The sequence below is a fragment of the Aspergillus piperis genome, assembly GCF_003184755.1.
Source record: "Aspergillus piperis CBS 112811 unplaced genomic scaffold BO85scaffold_6, whole genome shotgun sequence".
Classification (NCBI taxonomy): domain Eukaryota; kingdom Fungi; phylum Ascomycota; class Eurotiomycetes; order Eurotiales; family Aspergillaceae; genus Aspergillus; species Aspergillus piperis.
In genome coordinates, this window is record NW_020291596.1 from 1,138,953 (window position 1) to 1,161,215 (window position 22,263).

At 49.8% G+C, this 22,263-nt stretch overlaps 3 protein-coding genes across 3 annotated transcripts; all 3 read left to right on the forward strand.

The window, feature by feature from the left end:
- Positions 1-385: 385 nt before the first annotated feature.
- BO85DRAFT_369604 (putative tRNA-splicing endonuclease) lies at positions 386-6,636 on the forward strand (the record flags this gene model as incomplete). Its single annotated transcript, XM_025655930.1, has 2 exons — positions 386-408; positions 471-6,636. 2 exons carry the CDS (start codon positions 386-388, stop codon positions 6,634-6,636), a joined length of 6,189 nt encoding a protein of 2,062 aa, XP_025517155.1.
- A 5,560-nt stretch (positions 6,637-12,196) lies between these two features.
- BO85DRAFT_486840 (uncharacterized protein) lies at positions 12,197-16,316 on the forward strand (the record flags this gene model as incomplete). The annotated part of the gene is made up of 3 exons (XM_025663409.1): positions 12,197-13,000; positions 13,051-14,781; positions 15,603-16,316. 3 exons carry the CDS (start codon positions 12,197-12,199, stop codon positions 16,314-16,316), a joined length of 3,249 nt encoding a protein of 1,082 aa, XP_025517156.1.
- A 1,093-nt stretch (positions 16,317-17,409) lies between these two features.
- BO85DRAFT_266247 (uncharacterized protein) lies at positions 17,410-17,785 on the forward strand. Its single transcript, XM_025655056.1, has one exon. It carries the CDS (start codon positions 17,450-17,452, stop codon positions 17,672-17,674), a length of 225 nt encoding a protein of 74 aa, XP_025517157.1. The 5' UTR covers positions 17,410-17,449; the 3' UTR covers positions 17,675-17,785.
- The last annotated feature ends 4,478 nt before the right edge of the window (positions 17,786-22,263 follow it).

Below are 22,263 nucleotides of genomic sequence, written 5' to 3' on the forward strand. Positions count from 1 at the left end.
CGGTTTACTCCGTCCTTCATTTCACTTCTCCAAATCGACTTTCTCTCTTTGCGAATCTTATTCCCTTTCCTCACTTCTTCTTTTCCCCTAGCTGACTCGGGGGGTGCAATTGTTGACTCACGGTGTGGACCAGATTTGACCTCTCATTCCGGTCATTGCCATCACCTCCAGTCTATACACACTTGATCGCCGGTTTGTGCTGAGCACATTCCGACTCTCTAATTTCCCCTCAGGTGCTCAGTTGCAACGGGTAGCCATGGTTCTGTAGTAGGCTACCCTGGGATGCTTCTTTCTTTGCGTTGTCGCTAGAGAAAGCTCGATCTCGGCCTGTTTCTAGAGGAATGCGCTGTTTCCCTGACATAGCTGAAATACTGAAGAGACAGCCATGGAATTCATGGATATTATTGGGTGGGTATAGACCTCATATTAGTATTGCTTTCTACTGACGCGTAATAACTCTTATTCAACAGAGAGCTACAATCGCTCCCCGATAGTATTCATATTCTTTGCCCCCGAAAACACGATGACGACCATGCGCGGTACGATGATGTGAACCAAGTGGATGAAACTGGGAAGTCTGTTGCGGATTTGGTGTCGGAGGCCAACAGCCGCAAAGAGAAGTTCTTGTCATGCATGAGGATATTGGCGTATAATCAAGAGGGGGTGGAGGAAGTACAGACGTGGATATGGAGAAAATTGGACGACTCACTTGAGAAGTGCGATCTCTGCATCAAGCAATACTATACAGGAAAGATATGGCTCATGGAACATCTCAAGGAAAGTTATGATGATGACGATATTGACAAGTTTTCTCGGTTGCTTGACGAATGGGACATCAAGCGTATAACAAGAAATCTCACAACGGCGACAGCAAAGCTCAAAGAAGTCCCGCCCCAAGAGATCGGGCTCCATGTGCTGGATCGAGCTTCTCTACTCTCAATATTTGAGACTTTGAGTTGTGACGCTATGCTCCGTAATGACAGCCTTCTGCAGGAGTACTTTGATGTACCGTTCAAATTAATACAGACGAAACGCAGTCTGAAAGTGTCTGACTACATCCCCGCCGTCACTCGATTTCTTTTTGACCCCAACCAAAACCGCAGCTTCTGGGCCATCCATTCTTGGATGCGTTACGCTCGTCCCCCGACGACAATGGAATTCGACTGGGCAGTCAAAGAAGGGCTTCTTGATGCGCTAAGGACGGCTTCCCAGCAGCCGACGCAATTAGCTGTAATCCAACGGCTGTGGCGTGGTATGCAGCTTGTCGTAAGAAGATTGGACAAGGACCAGATTACCCATCATTTACGGGCGCTGGAAATTGATCCCTGCCGCCTCTCTGTGGACCACCTCGGTATCCAATCTCCCGGGCTACGCTTCCTCCTGAACACCATACAGATATTCCTGGAAAAGGCACCGGGTGACTTCTGGGATGCAATGCAAACAATATCGCCTCAGGCCTTGATTGAGCTAGTCTTCTATAACCCTCAGTTGGATGCTTTCTTGATGCAAGCTACTGAGGGTGAGCCGTACGAGAAATCTGCAATGAAGGACATGTTGTCATGGATTAGTCCATTCATGTCGTCACTGAAAGGTGCTCATCAACCTTCGGCCTGCAGATCCCTTGTCTACCAGCTTCTTGACCGATTGCAAGATGTGCGATTCCCGAATCTCGCCCGTTACCATTGTTTTCATACCGGACTAGCGATATTGCTCCATACACTTCGCAGTTTCACTGACCACGAGTCGTCAAGGGGATCTGTGGAGCGTATTGTGTTGTCAGAGACCCTGGGCGTCGTAAGCGCCAATATTGAAACCATTCTGAAGCCTCCTCAGTTTGCGGTTGAGCAGGGTCGTCAGCGAGAAATAGCCTCTCTCTGTATGGATGTCATTCGCAACACGCTTGCTCTCGAGTGCCAATCGCTCAAGAGTGATTACGAAGTCATCCTCCGACACAATACACTACAGCATGGTGTGAGTACATATTCGGCTACTATATGGGATGCAGTCGTCAAACATTTGCATGAAGACAATCTGGCCCTGTCAACGTCGGCATTGCTTGGAATTTTGCCGCTGGTCGGTCTCGAGAAGTTTCCCACGAAAGGAGAATCTAGCCCGGAGAAGACACATTTCAATGTTATTTACGGGCATCTCACTCATCTCTCCTGCCAAATTATAGAGCGCCTTGCAGATTTTAGGCCCGAGCATCTTGATGAACTTTTCAAGAGTCAAGATACTAGTAGTGCTCTGATTTCTGCTCTTTTCGCGGCAGATTTGAACACTTACCAGGCTGCTGTTGATCTCATCAAGAATGTTAGCGGTCAGTCTGCTCGGCGGGATGCAATCTCCCATCTTCTGCAATCCTTCTTCATCACGACCATGTATGGGCTGAGTTGGTCTTTCCGACGCATCTCGAACATGAAGACCTTTGCCTCTGCCCCGAGGATGTTACACACAGGGACGGACATTGTTGATATCCTCTGCGATAGTCAAACTGGCATGCTGAGAACACGGAAACTCGCTGACCGCAGGGAAGTATTGTCACTGCAGAAACTCTGGGAGTATCTCTGGCAAGCTTTGACAACAATCTTCGACGAGACAGAGACATGGCACTTGAGAGGAAACGACAAGGCTGTGATGTTAGAGTTTTGCCGAGATACCATCCAATTTGCAGATCTCCTTTTCGGGCAGTATGGTGTCTTCTTGAGCGCTGTCGTTGACGCAGATCCAAATCAAGAGAACTCTGCCCGTGAGAACTTCCTCAAGTCTGCAACCACAACGATGAGCGCAATGGTCAAATGGCTTCGGCTGAAAGATGAATACTTAGCGACAACCTTGGTTGGGCTTGTGTCTAAGATTCTGCGACGCTTAGGTGAACTAAGCGTAACCACCGTGAAACAGGATGCATTGAGCTTCATCGAGGGCGTGGCAGTTAATGGTTCTATTAAGACTATATTGACACTGCGCGAAAAGGCGGAACTTGTACGAGCTCTTGAAGCCTACTACAAGAAGCCTGTTGTTACTGCTTCCACCGCCAGCCTCAAGAAGCAGAGCACGATTACGGCTTTCGCTAAACCAGCCGAGCTTTCAGCCACCCCAAGCCCGTCTAGGTCCGCTGATGACTATGACGATAACGTCCCAGATGATGTCTTGCTTCAGCTGTCGAGGTCTGTCGAGCTCAATAAGGAAAGGGTAGCTACAGAAGCCAAGAAAAAGGCAGAAAGAGCTGCCAAGGCCCTTCCAGCAATCCCCAAACCATCCCCAGCGCCCTTAAGACCGGCCGTGACTGTCCAAGCTTTCCGTGAGAAGCGGGAAAGAGAACGAGAAGCCAAGAAGAAGCGTGATATGGCTGAGCTAGCGCGCCTAAAGAAGGGCCTTCCCGCGCTAGGTGTGGCTGAGCAGACCGCTGAACAGGGCTCTGGGCTTGCTGGAATTGGAGTCAAGGGCAAGGACCACACCCCTGCTGAGAGTATGATGGTCTCATCTGGATCGGAATCGGAATCAGAAAGCGAAGATGAGATCGATAAAGAGCTTTTCGGGGCCAAAACCAGGAAGCCTGATGCGGTTAAGGCATACGAGGAGAGCAAGCGGATGTCATTGAAGCAACAAGGGCCAGTCAAGAAGATCAAGCAAGTGCGGTCTGCAAAAGATATGCGTGCACGACTCGCACCCGATCTCTCCTCTTTGCACCGCACAATACTTGCCTGGGACTTCTTCGCGAATGGCGATCTTCCGCCAAACTCCGGACGTACAGATTACAGCCTAGTTTCTAACGCTTTCAGAGACCCTGTCGAATATCAAAGAACATTCGAGCCGCTCCTTATCCTGGAGGCATGGCAAGGATTCCAGTCCTCGAAGGAAGAGGGTACATTTAAGCCTTTTGAAGTGAAAGTTGCCACGCGGTTGTCTGTGGACTCGTTCGTCGAAGTCAGTACGGCTATACCAGCTATGGAGGCCAAGGACTTTGGGCTTGGTGAAGCCGACATTGTCCTGCTGTCGAAAGCAAGCTCACCGACCGGCGATTCATCGGCTCCTCATTGCTTAGCCAGGGTCTCTGGCATCAACAGAAAGAAGGGAATGGTCGAGATTTCCTATAGAGTCAACCCCGGTAATCCTTTCATCAATTCTCTTGGTCCGGGAGCCATAATCTGGGGCGCAAAGATTACGTCACTAACCCCACTGGAACGTGAATATGGTGCACTCATGGCTTTGCAGTATTATGACCTCTGTGAAGAGATTGTAAGAGCGAAGCCTTCACCGATCCTGAATTACTCGGATGCCAGTCTGAAGCCCATTGCAGAGAATTATACAGTCAATTCTGCACAAGCCAAAGCAATCAAGTCTGCGCTTGATAATGATGCTTTCACTCTGATCCAGGGACCTCCAGGATCTGGAAAGACCAAGACAATTGTGGCACTCGTAGGTGCCTTATTGAGTAATGTCCTGGGTAACCAAGGTGTTGCTATTTCACGGCCCATGGGAAATGCCAAGCCTGCTGGTGGAAGGACGACTACATCGAAGAAGCTCTTGGTTTGCGCTCCCAGTAATGCCGCTGTTGACGAGTTGGTCATGAGATTCAAGGAGGGAGTGAAGACTATACATGGTCGTCAGGAGAAGCTCTCTGTTATCCGCTTAGGAAGAAGCGATGCTATCAACACCAATGTACTTGACGTCACCCTAGATGAGTTGGTCAACGCTAGGTTAAACCAGACAGCACGCAAAGATCCAGGGGAGCGCGATCTACAGAAAATTTACATGGAGCACAAAGCTGCAGATACCGCTTTCAAGGAGACTCGGGCTCGGATGGATCAGTGCCGAGCACAAGGGTTGCCCGTTCCTGCGGAGTTGGAGCGAGAATTTGACCTGCTAAAGAAGAAGAAGACACAACTGAGTCAGGAGATTGATAGCGCCAGAGACAAGAACCACTCGGCAGCCCGAGACGCTGAACTAACTAGGCGACGTATTCAGCAGGAGATCATCGATGGCGCTCATGTTATATGTGCGACGCTGAGCGGAAGTGGCCACGAAATGTTCCAAAACCTCAGCATCGAGTTCGAAACCGTTGTTATTGATGAAGCGGCACAGTCGATTGAATTGAGTGCGTTGATCCCGTTGAAGTACGGTTGTTCTAAATGTATTCTCGTCGGTGATCCCAAGCAATTACCGCCAACTGTCTTGTCAAAGGTCGCTTCCAAGTTCCAATACGAGCAAAGTCTGTTCGTCAGAATGCAAGCCAACCACCCGAGGGATGTGCACTTGCTGGATATCCAATACCGTATGCATCCAGAAATCAGTGCTTTCCCTAGTTCTGCGTTCTACGATGGCCGACTACAAGATGGTCCTAACATGGCTCAACTTCGCGTCCGGCCTTGGCATCAAAGTGAACTTCTCAGCCCTTACCGATTTTTCGACGTGCAAGGTCTTCATCAGAGTGCTGCAAAGGGACACTCGTTGATCAACATAGCAGAACTTAGGGTGGCTATGCAGCTGTATGAACGCTTGGTGACAGATTTCCGTGCCTTCAATTTCGATCGGAAGATCGGTATCATTACGCCATATAAGGGCCAACTGAGAGAACTCAAGACACAGTTCGCTGCCAGATATGGCAACGAGATCTTCAACAAAATCGACTTCAACACAACGGATGCTTTCCAGGGTAGAGAAAGCGAAGTTATCATCTTTTCTTGTGTGCGAGCCTCCAATAAAGGCATAGGTTTCTTGGCCGACATCCGTCGTATGAACGTCGGTCTCACACGTGCCAAGTCATCTCTTTGGGTTCTGGGAAATTCTCAGGCGCTTGTCCAAGGCGAGTTTTGGAATGGTTTAATTAAAGACGCACGCCGAAGGAATGTATATACGGATGGTGATGTACTCAAGATCCTCCAGCGGCCACAGTTCACTGGGTATCAGAACGTCGACATGCTGGATGCACAGACTGAGGCTTCAGTGGTGCAGTCGAGGGCTGCATCGGCTGCACCTGTCTCACGACCTTCGTCAGCATCTGCGCGTAACTCCCCATCAGTGTCTGTTTCCGAACAAGAAACTCCTCCGGTGCCTCCCGATGGCCCATCTGGAGGCGGAAATGGCCTGGATGAGACCCGCACGTGCGGATATTGTGGAAGTTTCGCTCACATGACACATAACTGCGACAATATTGACGCAAAAGAGGCAACCAGGGGTACCTGCCACAGATGTGGGGAAACTGGGCACACACGCTTCCATTGTACTGCTCCGCGATGTGTGGAATGCGGACAGTTTGGACATGTCTCACGCGAGTGCCGATCCACTAAGACTCTACCGAAACATGAGAGATCCAAAATTGCGCGGGAGGAGTCCTATCACGTACAGAACCAGAAGCAAAGAACGGAGCGCCAACGACAAAGGCAACTCGGAGGTCATGATCCCAAGGTGCCTGTTGTCCAAGCTACGCCGAGTGATGATGGCAGTGGCCCAGTGAAGAGGAAACGTAACGACTCGCCACCGACAAATGCTTCGAAGGCCTCGCGGCCGCGGACTGATAAAGCAAACGCTCCTCCACCCGAGGCTCCCAAGGGTCCGCGACGTGGCAAGATTGATGCTAACATTCCATCCAATACAGAGGTAAGAGTAACCTGTACACTTGCTTGCGATAACAACTAATCACTTCTGTAGGGATTGGTAAGACCATCTCGGGATGGCCCAGCGTATGGTCCTCTTGACAAAGGCAAAGCTACTATCAACGGTCCTCAACCAGGAGCGGGCCCCGCCAACGTATGTTTGGTCTCCATATGAGCATATGACACACTGTTTACTAATTTGATTTTGCCTGTAGGCACCCCCACGTTCTGGACCACCAAGACCCGGGAATGGCGCCCGACCTCCCCCGATGCGGAAAAAGAAGGAAGCCGATCCATTCATTAGGCCAAAGCGGAGATAGATAATGCGATGCCTCATGGCAGTTTGGCATATCCATCCTCGCTATGTTTTCTTTTCTCTTCTCTTCTCTTCTTTACTTTTTTCTTTTGGGAGACCTATCACACACTCCATGGTCTAATGACCGACAGTATGACATGTTGGTCCTTTACTTGCATGCATATGAGCGAGCATGGCGGCTTTTCAGTGTCTTTACCCCATTTTGTTTGATTCTGTATATGCATTCGGGCCGTCTTGCTTGGATGTCACGCTTCAATCATGTACACCATTCCATGTTTTTTCTTTCCTACTTAGGGATAAGGTTTGAAGGCTCGTGAGCATATGGAATTCTGGAATATCTCGAAGAAGGCCAGAGTTTCAGTGGCGTTTTTGTTTGACATGGGGGCTTTGTTGACTTTGTGTTCTACTTTGTGTTATTTTCCTTCTGCAGAGGACAAGCGATGGCGGGAAAAGGCTGACAGAGTGTGCTTGTCCAAACATACCCTTAGACGTGAATGGCCCCCGGCTTTGGCATTTTCATTTCTGCTTCTTACCCCTTTCAGGATAGATGAGGTCGATGTTGACGTTGGTCTTTGACAGATGGGAGGCCTATGCCCAGTGATGGGCATGGACTATTTGCTTGTCAAGGGTAGGAGCACGTATCAATGTGAGCTGACAGGCAACAGTTGCAGGTGCCCTCGACGACGATCAGGCTGATCGGAGAAAACCCGACCATCATCTGTCTGCTTCTACTCCGTACTCTGTCAGCTTCGAGAATGCCATCTTGCATGGCTGTGGGTAGAAGATTGTGGAAGATGGATTGGAATCTGATCCGATGCCCTGTCTTCAGGGGGTGTTTTTGTTCTCTCTCTCGGACCAGCATCAAGGCACCCTAGGGCGATGACGACGGATCATTCGTAAGCCGACTGGACCGATGGAGTCTTTGGTTGCGATTGCGATTCTGAATCTTTTCCCTATCATGTAGGAATTTACGACGGGTCCGAAGGGATCCCCGGGGACGCGGCACGCACCTGGGGACCAGTCGCATATTCAGCTGTCTGTCCGTAGATCAAATCCTTCAACTCGTCTGTCAGAGCCGAGCTTGGACGGGATGAGAAGGACCGGGGTCGTGTGAGTTGTCTAGCAGGTGGGCCATCATCAAGATCGGCTCTCGTCTGGCGAGATGAACCGACATGCAGCTTTCTAAGAACTGTAGCTTACTGTGTAGCCATCTCCCGCCATTCGCCACTACTACCACTACTACCCCTACGACTAGTCTCAGTAGACCAAGTAGGACATGATGTGAGAGTACTAGTGTCCAGAGTGGACGTGGATGCAACATGGGAAAGGCAGCAAGCAGCATGCAGGTGTCCCACCTTGCGGCTGTGCGATCGGAGAATTTTCTCTTCGGACAACACACGGACGGTGTCGTTCAGCAGGTCATCGTGAGGGTCACGAATGAAGGACCAGTGGTTCCTGGAGGACGAGCGTTTGCATGAACTATCTGCTGCAAGGGAGAGCCACTAGTTTGGATCTTCTCTTTCCAGTTCCCTTTGCCACTTTGGTCCTCATGCAGTTTGTTCTCCCGCGTCCGGTCTTTCTTCTTTCTTTCTTTCTTTCCCATCTGCCGGTTTTGCTTTTCCTGAAGTTCTTGCTTTCTCCAAATCTTCATGTTCTTCTTTTTTCTCTTCTCCCCCACAACACACTAGTCCTGTCTGCGTCTGCATCTACATGTACTGCTAGTCGGGGCATAGGGGGAAAACGATGGGATGATGTGGAGCACAGAAAGCAAACATGCCGTCCCCGAACACGAACCATTCGCTGCGCGGCCCACTTTATTTGGCTGGAAAGGATAGGAAGAGAAAGAAAGAAACAGAGGAGATTATAAAGGGGGGGGGGGGGAGGGGTGTAGTGAAAACTGCCAGGGTCACCGGATGGAAAGAAAACCTAAGTACATACATACATACATACAGAACTTGGTGGTGCTTATTCCGGCTCCGGCAGCTCTCAAATTCTTTGTTTGGCAGCTCGTCTATGCCGTCGATAGTCGTGAACACTATTTCATTCATCGGGAACTTGGTCAAGAAAGAAATAACTACTTTTAAACTTCCATTCCCTGTCTTAATTGGTTAGTTACTTTGGTTACTTGCGTGGATAGTACTAAGTAGTAGGTAGTAGGAGTAGTGGTAGTAGTGAAGCCCGGAGACATTGATTGATCAATTGATCGATTGCTTTTCCATTGATTGATTCCCCGAGCTTAGCTTAGCCAGCCAGCCAGCTAGCTAGCTAGCTAGTCTAGAGTAGTTATCTCGCTAGGTATAGTTACCTACCTACCTACCACTGTTATTTCTGGACAGGAAGGGGAGAAGTCGAGAAGGTTCAGTTTTGTGGTGGTGATTTACACCGTTACTTTCGATTTATTGATCAGTGGTGCCTCACTGCCCGACGGTACTAATAAGCAATCTCAGGAATCTCTCCGGGGGGTGGGCATTTCCCTCGTAATGATCGACCCAAATTGCTGGGATTGACCGGCAAGGGCGTTCATGTTGTCCTACGCGAACTTGTTCGTATAATCTGAGGAAATGTGAAGTTGATCGATTGATGGAGGAAGTGATGATCGCAAGAGCGTTGGTGGAGACTGATGAATATTTTCGTTTATTTTTTTTATTTCTATCATTAGTTTGAGGGGGAGAAGGATGGGAAATTGGGAGGATCCAGAATACTTACCCATTCCAAGCCATGTTCCCGATGTGATGTGTAACCCTTTCTAATTAACTACGGGGTACTATACTAGTATATAGATCCCGAAGAAGCTTTTAGTTTAGAAACGGGATGGACACATACTTACTAGGAAAGTAGATAGAGAGAACAGAACAGATAGATAGATGGATTGATTGATTGATCGTTTAGGTGTGGAATCACTACTACTAACTAATCTACAGTCGACGACTTAGTGTAGTTTGAATGTGGCTAAAAGTTGAACTAGTGAAGAGAACTAAACCACTCTCGTAGCGTGTGTTGTTTGGTTTGTTCGGCATCAACTTTTTTTTTTTTTTGTTTTTTATTTTTTTTGACTTGCCAATCCCCACTTCTTTGGCTAATCTTGTCTGTGCATCTGTCACATTTCTTCTTCCATTTGACTCCCTAAATTTGGTCCATGCCTTACGGTTGCCGATGATCCACAGATGATACCTCACATTCCCATCCCTCTTTGCTTCCTCGGGATTGTTCTCGCCAACCGTTAACTGCCTTTCGGGACAAGGACCTCCTTCTCCTGCTACTCCTTCTCTCTCCACCCCCCTCCCCTCTTTGCCGCCCCCCAAGGAGGAGGTGGAGAAGTGAAAGAGAGAGAGAGGGTGTGAGAGAGGGTGTGAGATTGAGAGTGTGTGAAAGAGTGAGTGTGAGTGAGCTAGGGCCCTCTCTCTTTCCCCCTCCCCTCATCCTCCTCCTCTTCCTCCTCCTCATCCTCTTCCCCCCTCCGCCAATCCCCATCACATATCCCTTACTTGTAACGGTTCGCAGGAATAAACTGGTTGGCAACCGCTGAAGATAGGAGTCGGCGACAAGTTTCAACGTCACACGAGACTGGAAGCTGAATGCCGATCCGACAGCCCGCTGAACTGGCTCTCTCTCTGTTGCTTTCTCGCTCTCTCCTCTTCACGCCCAGTCCGACAGCAAATCCCAGTGACTCCACATACGTACTACTAAAGTAAATCCCAAGAAGAAAATGAACCATTCAATTTGTTGGTCTGACAGGGATCAGCTTGTCCTGACTCAATGCTGCCCCGGTTCCATGCAGCTGGACCAACAGAAAATCCCCAAACTAACTGGCTGGCTATTCAAGTATCTACAGAGATAGTGTCTATCCAACTGAACTACCGAGCTAAAGTAGCTAAACGCAACTAAAGCAGCTCCTCTCGAGGCTAGTGACTCGGGCTAACGAAGTGCAGCCTGGACGATCCCAGGAGCATGGATGACGAAAATCCGCGATGCGCGCGCCCTGCAATGCGCGCGGCGGACAGACGCTTGACTGACTGAACTGACTATCATCGACTTGACAGGAGGAGGAGCTGCTCAGCCGAGCAAATAGTCGCTCGCTGGCCTTCTTTCTTCTTGTCATTCGACGCCATCATCGGCCTCCTTCCCCCGATCGAGAGCGCCTGGCACGGACTCGATCGTTGCTCTTCTCTAACGTTTCTTTCTTTTTCTGGGTTCTTTTTGGATCCTGCTCGTCATATTTTCCTTTTTAAAACGAAAATATTCTTACTTTTATTTTTATTATTTTTAATTCCTTTCCGTTTTTCTTTATTATCATTATTCTTTTTATTTTATTTTATTTTATTCTTTTTTTTCCCTTTCCTTTTTCTTTTTTTATTCTTCTTTTTTTGTGCTTCACAGTATTATCCTGGCCGCTCAGTGCTTCTCTGCTCTGCCTTTCCCTTCCCTTTCCCTTCCATTTCACCCCCCTCTCCCTTGGTGTTTCAACCAATAATGACTCCACCAACCTTGCTTTGCCCCCCTCCTCTCCCCTTTCACCTGTTCTTGTAGGGCCCTTGAATGCCTGCCACCCTTGTCTTGGGCCCCGGTTACACTATCTAGATCCAACTCTATCGTTCAAGCTATCGGGAACGAGGAAGGCTCGTCATTTGACGATGCATCAACTCCGCATACGGAGGGGACATCGTTAGCCCGTCAGACCTTACCAGGGTGCTGTGCACACACCCCCCCGACTCCAACAGCAAGGGTCTGACAGCTCCTCGAGATTCCCGTGTGAACCCTTCATAAAATCCTGGTTCCCTCTCTCCCCTCGACCTGCCTTTTTCTTTTCCTGCCGGATACCTTGCTGCTCGCTCCGGCGTTGGCAATTCCAAACCTTGACTACTCTGCTCTTCTGTACATACATGCATGCCTCTCTCATCAATTGCATCATTGCTACTGCTATTCCCGCTTTTACTCTTTCATCTATCTATATCCCGCCTCTTGAGCTAGGGGACTGGCCGCATTACCTGCATGTCCTCATCATCCATCTGATCATATCCGACTGTCTGCCTCAAAGCGGCCATTAACCTCCGCGGGATTCACTTTTAACCGCTCGGACAGGGTCACCTCTTGACTGTCCGTGGTTGCCATTAACATTCAGTTTAGACTAGTGGCGGGAGGTTCACCTGCATAAATACCCAGCGGCTGAAGAGCAGCTGCAAGTCCCATGCAGCAGAGCAACGGTTCCCATGACAGCTTAATTGCCCCGAGTCCAATTGTCCCAACTGGTCGGCCGAGTTCCCTGAACACCTCCAGAAGCGCCTACACCATGTCGTCCCTGGCACACGAACCTCGGCAGTCCCGGGATACCCTCCAGTCCTCCGAACATCTCGATCTGCGAGATGAGAACGCAACCGATTTCGCCAAGTTTATCGAATCGCAAGGCCCCATCACCGGATCCACTGGAGCCCGGGAGATGCTCAAGGCCGGCCAGAGACGGCTTCGACAACTCGCTCAACGCCCGAAGAAGAGTACTGACCCCAGGTCCAAGGCCGAAGAGTCAGCGCGCCAACTGCTTGCCCTTCAGGAAGGAGGCTTCTTGCCGACGAATGTTCCTGTTCCTGCTGGCGTACCCTCCAAGCGGTCGACCCACAAGAAAAGCCTGGACTCAAGCCGGTCTTCCTCCCGTTCTATTTCCAACCTCAGTTTCATGGCAAACTCTAGACGGGATGTAGAAAGCATTGGACAACCGTGGCTCACGGATCCACTCGAAAAGAAGGACAGACCGGAGGTTAGCACAAATCATTTGTCTGCGCTGGATCTACGGGAGCTGACATCTTTGGTGGAGGCTGCGGTAACCATTCCCCCGCGCTTCGATGACGCGAATCCCCCGCCGTACCAGCCACCCGTACCGGCGAAGGATGTCAAAGCGGATGCACAGCGTGAGAACCAGGACCCTGCGGTTGCTATTACCGTCGCCGACACCACCTCCGGATCCAAGGAGAAACAGTCACTCGGATCCAGCGACGCGGCGAACCCCAGCATCCAAGTCGACAGCAGTGAAGAGCAAGGATCCGACACACGGTCCGAGGATAATGTGCCAAAAGACGGAAAGGCATCAGACAATGACCAGGTAGGTCAATTCCTTGCGCGTCTGGAATATGCAAGTCTAATGTCATACAGTCTGGTCTCAAGACTGATGAAGGCGCAATGTCGCCAGGTCTCGTGATCGACTCGGAGGTAGCCAACAAGCCTGCTACGAGCTCGTCTGGTAGCTCTTCAACATCGACAAGCCAAACCACTCCTTCTTTGAAGCTTTTCCCAGACACGATGCCCCCGCGCAACTCGAGTAAAGGAGCCTGGCGCATCTCCAATGCTCGCTCGCTTGCTCTCAACAGACCTCTCCCGGCAAACCCCGATCCGGAGCAAAGTAGCATGGACTCGAATAAAGAAAGTTCTCACCCGACCGATAGCACCACAGTCAAAGAAGGCTGCGGTACTCAGGAGGTATCTGAGCCATCTACTTCCACTGATGTTGGGAAATCGGACAAGGAACCCCTGGCGAATGAAAAGAATTCACAGAAGAAAGGATCTCGCCGACCTTCGTCCTTGCCAATGTGCACAATCGATGCGTTCCCCTTGCCAGCACCCATGAGACCCCTGCCTTCTCTTCCAGAATCAACTGCAGCGAGTGGTGCTCACAGTCGTAGCGCCTCTAGCAGGTCTGCGCCTCTTGCGAGACTGGTGCTGGATGAGAGAAACCAGGCCTCTACTGCGCATGATGAACCGGCCAAGGCCACACCGGCTATGTCCAACTCTCTTCCCTTAGTACGGGCGGGGCTGAGTCGGGCCGAACGAGTTCATGCATTGAAGATGAGAGACATGTCGGCGAGCCGTCTCTATCTTAAGGAGTCGGAGACACCTCGTGAGGAGGAAGAGGATTACCAGCCTCCGCGGATTGCAAAGGAACCCGAAGAATCAATGGCTCAGGAACGTGGGGAGGCATATGCTCCTAGGCCTGAGTCTGAAAAGTCGGCAAATCGCAACGTGCGCTATCAGCGCAAAGTCGCCTCGGATCCTCCATCCCCTCCGCCACTCTCTCCTCCGCCCTCGAAGCCATCTAGACACCAGATTAGCCAATCTATTGGCAGGCGTTACTGCAGCACACCTCTTACGGGTAGTGCAGTATTGGCGAGAGATTGCGAGTCGCAGATGCTCCCTACTTCCAGGGATGCCCCTGTTCGTCGAAGTAGTAGCACTCGAAGCGTGACCTCTTCGCTTGAGCGAGCGAGAAAAGAACAAGACCCCGTGGGCCGCTCCGACGTTCCCATCCCATCATCCGACGACGAGTGCACCAGCGCAAGCGCGCGCCAGGATCAAGCCCGTCCAACTTCTAGTCGACGCCGGCGGATGAGACCAGCACCCCTAACCATGAATGAGCACCGCTCACACAAGATGCGCGCGACAAGGAGGTCTTCCGACTACTGCCTGTCGCCGGGAAGCCACCGAACCCGTGCCTCTGGACGGGCGTCGCCACAGTCGCATCATACTCAGAGCTCCTATTATTCTCGGGACTCACGAAGCTCCCACCACGACACGATCAGGGCTCTTGAAGGGCGCATCGCGCACCTTGAACGACAGAACAAGATCCTCCAGGCCGCGCTTATGGCCGCGTTGGACGTGGGCAGTGTAGAAAGCCTGCTTGGGGGATCTGCTACCTCTCTATCTACTTCGGCGAACACGCCGGCAACCGGACGGTCTTTTTCGTCTACGAACAGCTCCAGCTTGGATGAGTCGATGGTGGACGACCGTCGGCGTAGTCGCAGACGGCAGCCACCCTACCGTCCAACCAGCTGGATAGCGAGCCCGGTCTCTAGCAGACGGGGCAGCTATGATACCGAAGACAGTGAGAATGTGAGAGAATTGGAGGATATGATTGAAGATTTTGATATGGATTGGATGTCCGAAAGGTCGAACCCTTCGAGCTTTCAGATGTCCTGAAGTTGATGTCAAATGGTGTAATGGCGATTGTTGATGTTTTTACCACGCTCTTTGAAATGTCCGATCTTAGGATGAGGATTTATGCGCGTCCCTGGTGGACGGAATTTGTCTCCGATGTCATTCCCTGTTACCTGCAGATATTTCCTATGTTGTTTTGTTGCACGATACCACTTTGTTTTTAGTTGATTTACCTTGAATATACTACTATTTCCTACGTCATTCGCAACATCGTACTAGAAGAGAGCCCTTGCTCGTGCAATCAGAGATTATAAATATAATGCACTGAATGGATATTTCATAAAAAAACAGGCAGACCTACAAAAGGGGTCTACGGAGTAAGTAGTTTCACAATAAGTGGTGCTCCAGTCAACGACGCCGCGCAAAGACCACGGACCAGCACCTAAGGCCACGCACTAGCGACTCCGGAGAATTGTTGATCACCACCACCACCAGCGCAACTCCCAACTTCCAGCCAAACCGATATACTCACCAATCAGCCTCTACACCAGATATACACTCCCACACAAAAGCATGCGATAATAATTAATTCCAATACACAAAACACCCACCACAGACTCAGCAGAAAGCCACCACAGAAGCAACATAATGACACTCCTACCACCACCACCAACAACAACGTCAACAGTACGCTCTTTCCCCTCCCCTCCCCCTCCCCCAACCGACCAACAAGACCCGGAACAACAACAACAACAATCTGACTCATCAATGAATAGACCCAAATCCCCCAACATGTAACCGCCCTCCTCTCGCACCTCACCTCCCGCCCCGGCGTCCAATCCACCTTCATCCTCTCCCGCAAAGACGGCTCCATAATCCAGAGTACCGGGCTGTATGCGAAACCGCCATCTCCTTCTCCCTCGAGTGCAGCTGCGGCACAGCAATCACCGCGCACCGAGACCATCTCCGCACCTGTGGACGGAACCGAGACCGAGACCCAGACCGAACCGCAGACTGAAACTGAAGCTGGAACTGAGCCCGCGCTCACCGAGACGGATGCTGCTCAACCCCCGACGACGAAACAGCCACAGCAGCAACAACAACAACAGTCTAAAGAAGGAGGGGCAACGCAACTGTATCAGCCGTCGCAGGGCGAGGCTCTAGCGGCGCATATCTTTGCGTTTGTGGCTAGTGCGTCGGAACTTAGTCTTGCGTTGTCGGGGGCGGAGGATGATGGGGATGGGGATGGGGTTGTTAGACAGGTGGATGGTGGGGTTTCTGGGGATGGAGGAAGTGGCTTTGGTGCTGGTGCTGGTGCTGGGGAGAAGGAGGAGGGCGATGATGAGGTCAAGTTGTTGAGGTTGAGGACGAAGAGGCATGAGATTGTTGTCGTGCCGGATAGGAAGTTTTTGCTTTGTGTGGTGCATGATGCGCATCATGGGGGTGTTGGGGCTAGTGCGAGTGGGGGTGCGGCTGGGGTGAGGAGGTAATTGGTATCATTCATGGTTTGGTTTGGGGCTGGTTAATGGACGTTGGTAGGGGGTGGTGGTGGTAGTGATTGATGAATGGATGGATGGATATACCCGGAGTGTTTTTTCGTGTGTCTTAGGGTTAGTGATGGTGATGATGATGGTGGTAGTGGTTTACTTCTTTGTGTATGTTGAATGTACTGGTTTAATTTGTGATTCTGTTCATGCAACGGCACTTCACTGGTCTGGAGAGTCTCGAACTGAGTTTGGATTGATAGATTGGGTTCATACGGGATTGATACGAAAGTGAAAGACTTTCTCTGGTCGCCACGGCGCTATGATAGTGACGAGTCAGCGATTGCGATGAATTCGGTATCATCAAGACGTGAATCCCGCTGCCTGATCAACACGAACTTCACAAAAGCAACACGTACTTCACGTTGACACTTCACACTTCATCCTCGCTTTCACTACCTCACAAATGGGGATAAAAGGCATCTTCTCTCTCCTCTTCTCCTCCTTCCTGATTCTCCCCAAAGCATCATCATACAGGCCTCTGTCTTCCTATATACACACACATAAAACATTCACTTTTATATACTATACTCCTCATCTTCTACTCAATCAGAAAGTCACATCCATCCTGACCTTCATCTATCTATAACAACGTCAGAGACACCACACACTGCTCGGCTGCCTCGCAGCTGAATACTGTCTTCGGGCTCTGGCGTACTCGGCACAGAAGCTTCTCAAGCAACTTGCTTCGACACTGTCGACAGTGATATATAAGACTGGAAATATACCATGTCACTCCCCATCCCACATGCTTCTTCATAGCACTTGTCTACTACATCCAGTACGCAGGAGCCTGCAAGAACGTCTTCATCCTTCTCTCTTCGTGGTACTCACACACGAAGAACCTTTCGTCAGCCTGGGCGCTCAGCATCGCTTAGGCATTTCCTCTGAGCTCTGTGGACGGGTTAGACAAAGAATACGTTACTCGGGGATCCATCGGCGTGCCTGAATGCAGTGCAAGACAAAAGGGCCAGTGGAGATATCCAAAGATAATCTTCAGGCGTGGTTATCAGAACTACCATCTGATCCTCGGACTGAATGACCCAGAAGAGCAATTTCTCCTCTACGATGCTCTTATAATGGTGTGGCAGAAGCTGCTTCACAGGACACGTTGTATGAAGCATGGAGCATTGAAACAGCGTCTGGACAGTTGGTTATTATTCTTTATGTCTTGGTATATGAGGCTGATTTCCTGGCATCCTACAGTCGCTCTTTGGGGCTGGCGGGATGCAATATACTGGGACCAAAAGATCTCGTATATCTGGAACAGGGTCCCTATGGTTTTAGAGCTGGCGCATTGGTGAAGCAGCTCACAAGTTCATAGAAAAGGATACATCTAGAAAGACTCAACAGCTCAGTGAACGGGCTTTGAGGGAAGATAGCAGGCAATAGACTGTCTGACCCGAGTATAAAGAGGGATCCGACTCCAATCAAGGCGCAGTGTCTGCGAGAAAGAGTTGCTTTTGGACCCCATGGTCGCAGAAGCCCCAGACTGAACATATACTGCTTGGGTTTGTGTACTACAAGTCATCGGTGTGGTCACTGCTCGGCAGCGTGGTCACCGTTCCGAATAAAGGGAACGAGCTTTTGCACAGGACGTGTCGATGTCTCTTCAGAACACTCAATATGAAAGCTTGAAGGTTGCTTTGTTCAGTCTCTGAGTCACTGGTGGCCGAATGTCCCTGTGTTGACAAACCAAAGGATGCTGGAAACATGCCGTCTTCGCTGAGTGATGATGTCTCCATCGTGGGAGATGAAAGGAGAGGATACAGGACAAAGGTAAGGTTTTGTATAACGTGCCCTGTTTGTTTATGGAGCTAACAATTTCTTAAGCAGGCTTCTGAATATGAAATTGGTGCTCGATCGATCGAAATTGGAGATACTATAGAAGGCATGGCTGTGGTCAGCATACCTCGGGCTTACAAGTTCTATCATGTCGAATCTTAGGTTCTTGCTCTTGACCTTGATTGGAACAATGAGGGGACAGAAATGGCCTATAATCGACTCAAGAGCACATGGCTCTTTGGCTCCTGCTGCCAGTCGTTCATATATGAGACAGAATCCGGCAATTGACAATATACTGGGCTAATGTGCACGGTAATAACCGGCTTGTGGCAATTTCCGTCGTTTTCAAAAGCAGTCTCCGATCACATTGCTTGTGAGTACGAGCGACTGCCATGCCAAAAACATGTCTTTAAAAGTTCTTCTGCGCCACATTGTCATAAGGTTCTGGAAATACACCTGGAAAGGAGGCCCCAGCGACTTTGGCCTGGCCCGTACTGGGCCTTGGACATGACTGTGGCTGGCCATCCTTCGCCTCCATGCCAGAGCCTGGGTTCATATGGCTCGTTGCAAGGCCGAGGGAAAAGCTACGTCTGAGGTACGCATTCGCTCATTTTGCAGAGTGATCTCGACGAGCGATCGGACTGATGGTCGGCCACTGTTTCCTTTCTATATACTTGCGGCCTCGGAATGATGAACCTGAATCATGGTTCTAACATTCAGTTTTGCTAATTTCTCTAAACACCACTCGAGTCCAGTCATCCGCTCCAGTCTGGGCCATAAGGGAGGTACTGAGGTCAAAGATGAGGATGGGATTGAGAAACAAGTAAGTCTCTTTTCTCATCTCATTGACGAAGAAATATATGGAGTTCTTGTCGAGCGAAGCATCAGAGACTCTGGAACCAGCCATGCCTCGTCACCCCTGGCTGTCATTATTGCATCCTCGCTATGTCTTCTGTCTTCTTCCATGGCCAACGCTTCGCCTAGGTCTCATCGCATGCATAAACATATCCCATCGTTTCAGATCTGCTACGCTGAGGATGGCTGATCCTGGCACAGAAACCTTCATGACTGTAGAAGAGGAAGATGAGCATCGTATACGGTGCAGAACCTCTCAAATCTTAGGGCGGGCACCATTACTCTTGATCTGGAAAAGACGTCCGACGCGCCAAATCACATCGAGAATCCAGCGACGTCTTATCTGTCAAAAAGAAAGATTGATCGCCGAACAATGTCAAGATTATCATTAGGAAACAAAACAATGGCAGTGACTATTATCCAACCGGTTACCACAGATTTCATGCATCTGCCTCATGAATACATACATATGGAAGCAAGAAGTATATCAACCGACCTTGGTAACCATGTCGTTCCAATGGCCTACTGTGGGTGCTTGGCGCAATGAGATACCCTCACTTGCCGAGACTTGACCTTCGAGATGAAAGGAAACGTCCAGGGAAGTTCAACAGAACGCATCTGCATGGCAGCTCTCAATACCGAAATATTTTGTGCAGCTGCCGTCTTTTCTCCCGTTGAGGCTCGTCTTCAAAACAGAAGAAAATGCAGCTTGGACGTGGATGTATGGCATCGGTATATACTAGCCATAGGATTGACTATATGGTATGCCCAATGGATCTCAACATGAGCGTACAACAACATTTCAATGGCGTATACGAACAAAAGAGATCAGTAAGAGACCTGATGGTTTTATGCCTGTTGGAGCCTGTGATTTCTCGTCGGCTGTTACTGGAACATCTAATCACGGTCGTGGCAAATGTGGACTACATGAGGCCTACCATGCTTACTTCCAGCCTACATTCATGCTTGAAAAGTTTTCGTTGAACGGTTCATGTTGTGGCTGAGAGTTACACATCGCATATGGAACGGGGAACTACAGGGACTACTTGGAATTCGCGAGGTCGCTGTTTTACGGTGTACAACAGCGGAAACAGCATGATGGGAGCGATATGAAAGAGGGCAGAGTGGGCCAAAATATTGACTCCTGACGACTCGGGATGAGTAAGTATCTTCGGCTGCTGATAGAGTGTCTTGTTATTGCTGTGGGATGGCATCGAGAAACAATCACACTCGACAATTACGGGGATCGTGGACCTTCAAACAGTGGTCGCGCGGCACTTTCCATAAGAGAACAGCAACCCCAAACGATATATAGACGATGTCGAGTAACCGGCATGTGTCTGCTTCCGATGTTCGATGGAATACAGAGACACGAGAGAGCCGAAGAACGTTCGTGGAAGCAAGACCACACATATCGGCCATCGCAGTGTGAAGCCATTAGTCGGTATGCAAAACTCAAAGGCACACTCTCAGTCGGCTTCAACATTTGCTTGCAACAAGGAAAGGTATAGGCTATAGTCCACTGAAGTCATATGTTTCCCTCACAACTATATCACCATGCCTATACCCTCAGTGGGTGCAGGCTTTACCCAACAGGAAGCGGTTTCCCAATTTCCAGCGAGTGGCAACCAGCCTCCAGATAGACTGCTCGCGGCGGACGACAATGCCATTGCACAGGGATCAGTGTCCTAGTTACGGGTGTCTCAGAGGGAATGGATGTGCTTTACCGAATAGTCGGGTGACTGAGGCACTGGAGGGGGCTAGAAACATAAATCGGACAGTATGAAATCCATACCATGCTGAAGCTCACAACCTCTATGGCGTATTCAGACATTCATCGCGCTATCCTATGAGGACGGAGACAATGGAGGCCCACTAGGTGAACGCAGGGATCAATCAAAACTGTCAATGGAAAGTGGCAAAGTTAGACAGAGCTTTAGCCAACTTTTTGTCCCTTGCATAGGGACTATCACCATAATAATCGGCTTTATACATTCATGGCAAATCAAGTTACGAATCTTTCCGTCCCTAGGCTTCATACAGGCCCCCGCGTGGATACGTGGCATGCTGCGTGCTCCTGGGCGGCTTCCACTCCATGGCAGGACAACAATCCATCGAAGCGAAAGTCAGAATTCCTGCTACGATCTATCCAGAAATGATAATCTTGCTACTTCGGAATGAGCCATTACAGAGAAAGAGCCCCGTGGCTACGCTTAGTGCTCCTGGGACATCCACTCTAAATGCGGCCTGCACTTCACACCACACGAACAAGCAATCCAAAGACATATGGGAGTATACTTAATTGCCACACTCGACTATAGAGTACCAATATGCTCTGCTACTTCGAATTGTGTCAACCAAAAGTCTGCGTGGGTACGTGGCTACGCTGCTACTCCCAAGGCGGTTCACTCCAGAACACAACAACATTCCGACAACACAAAGCAGTGAAATTTCCTGCTGATATTTACTATATAGTATATTTAGCTTTCAAGATTCCCCACGTCGTCAAAGGCCACGATCTACTTATGATGTGGTTGGCCAAGGCACAAGCGATGAGGCAAGATCTAACGAAATGAAGCTGCATGAAAGCATGATGCCTAAACACAGCGTCTAAAGAAATGGCACATGCTCGTTGTTGAATACTCCATCCGGATATAAGCAACGATGTGCATCGGCCACTGTCGATGTTGGAATGAGGACACGTTCATCTCATAGAAAATGCCAAGAGCAATCCTAGCTCAAAATGAACGTGAATCGTCAGAAAAAAAGATAAATATCGAACATGTCGTCTCACCGGTCCACGTTTTGGCAAGAGGCAAAGGTGCTGCTTCATATAAAGAAAGATACGGAGGGTCTACTGTAGCAAACTTTGCTTCTATTAGGTCCTACCAGCGACCAATATGCCATGATCGAACGATTCCAACACTACGAGATCTGGGCTCCTGCGCGGGTACGGGGGTACGCATACTCCAGCGATTGAAGTGGGACGATCCAAACTTCCGCCTTTTTGAATCTCCCCAGGCATGTCTGGCAATCTAAACCTCAGCTCTGAATCCTGAATGTGGTCTATTGACTCTCTCAAAATAGAGGCATTGCTGTCTACTGCAAAATGCTGTTGCATGTCCTCCGGGTGACAAGCCTCGTTATTCGCAGTACCATCTCCGCTTATTAGTGCAGGTATATGGGCACAATTTCGGTACTTCTCTTTCTTTCTCCAACTAGCTCACAGAGACAAAAGCAGGTCGTGTATACC

Bases quoted from the DNA above. Each gene is read 5' to 3' on its own strand.
- BO85DRAFT_266247 (XM_025655056.1), top strand. From the start codon at position 17,450: ATGGTGTGGCAGAAGCTGCTTCACAGGACACGTTGTATGAAGCATGGA.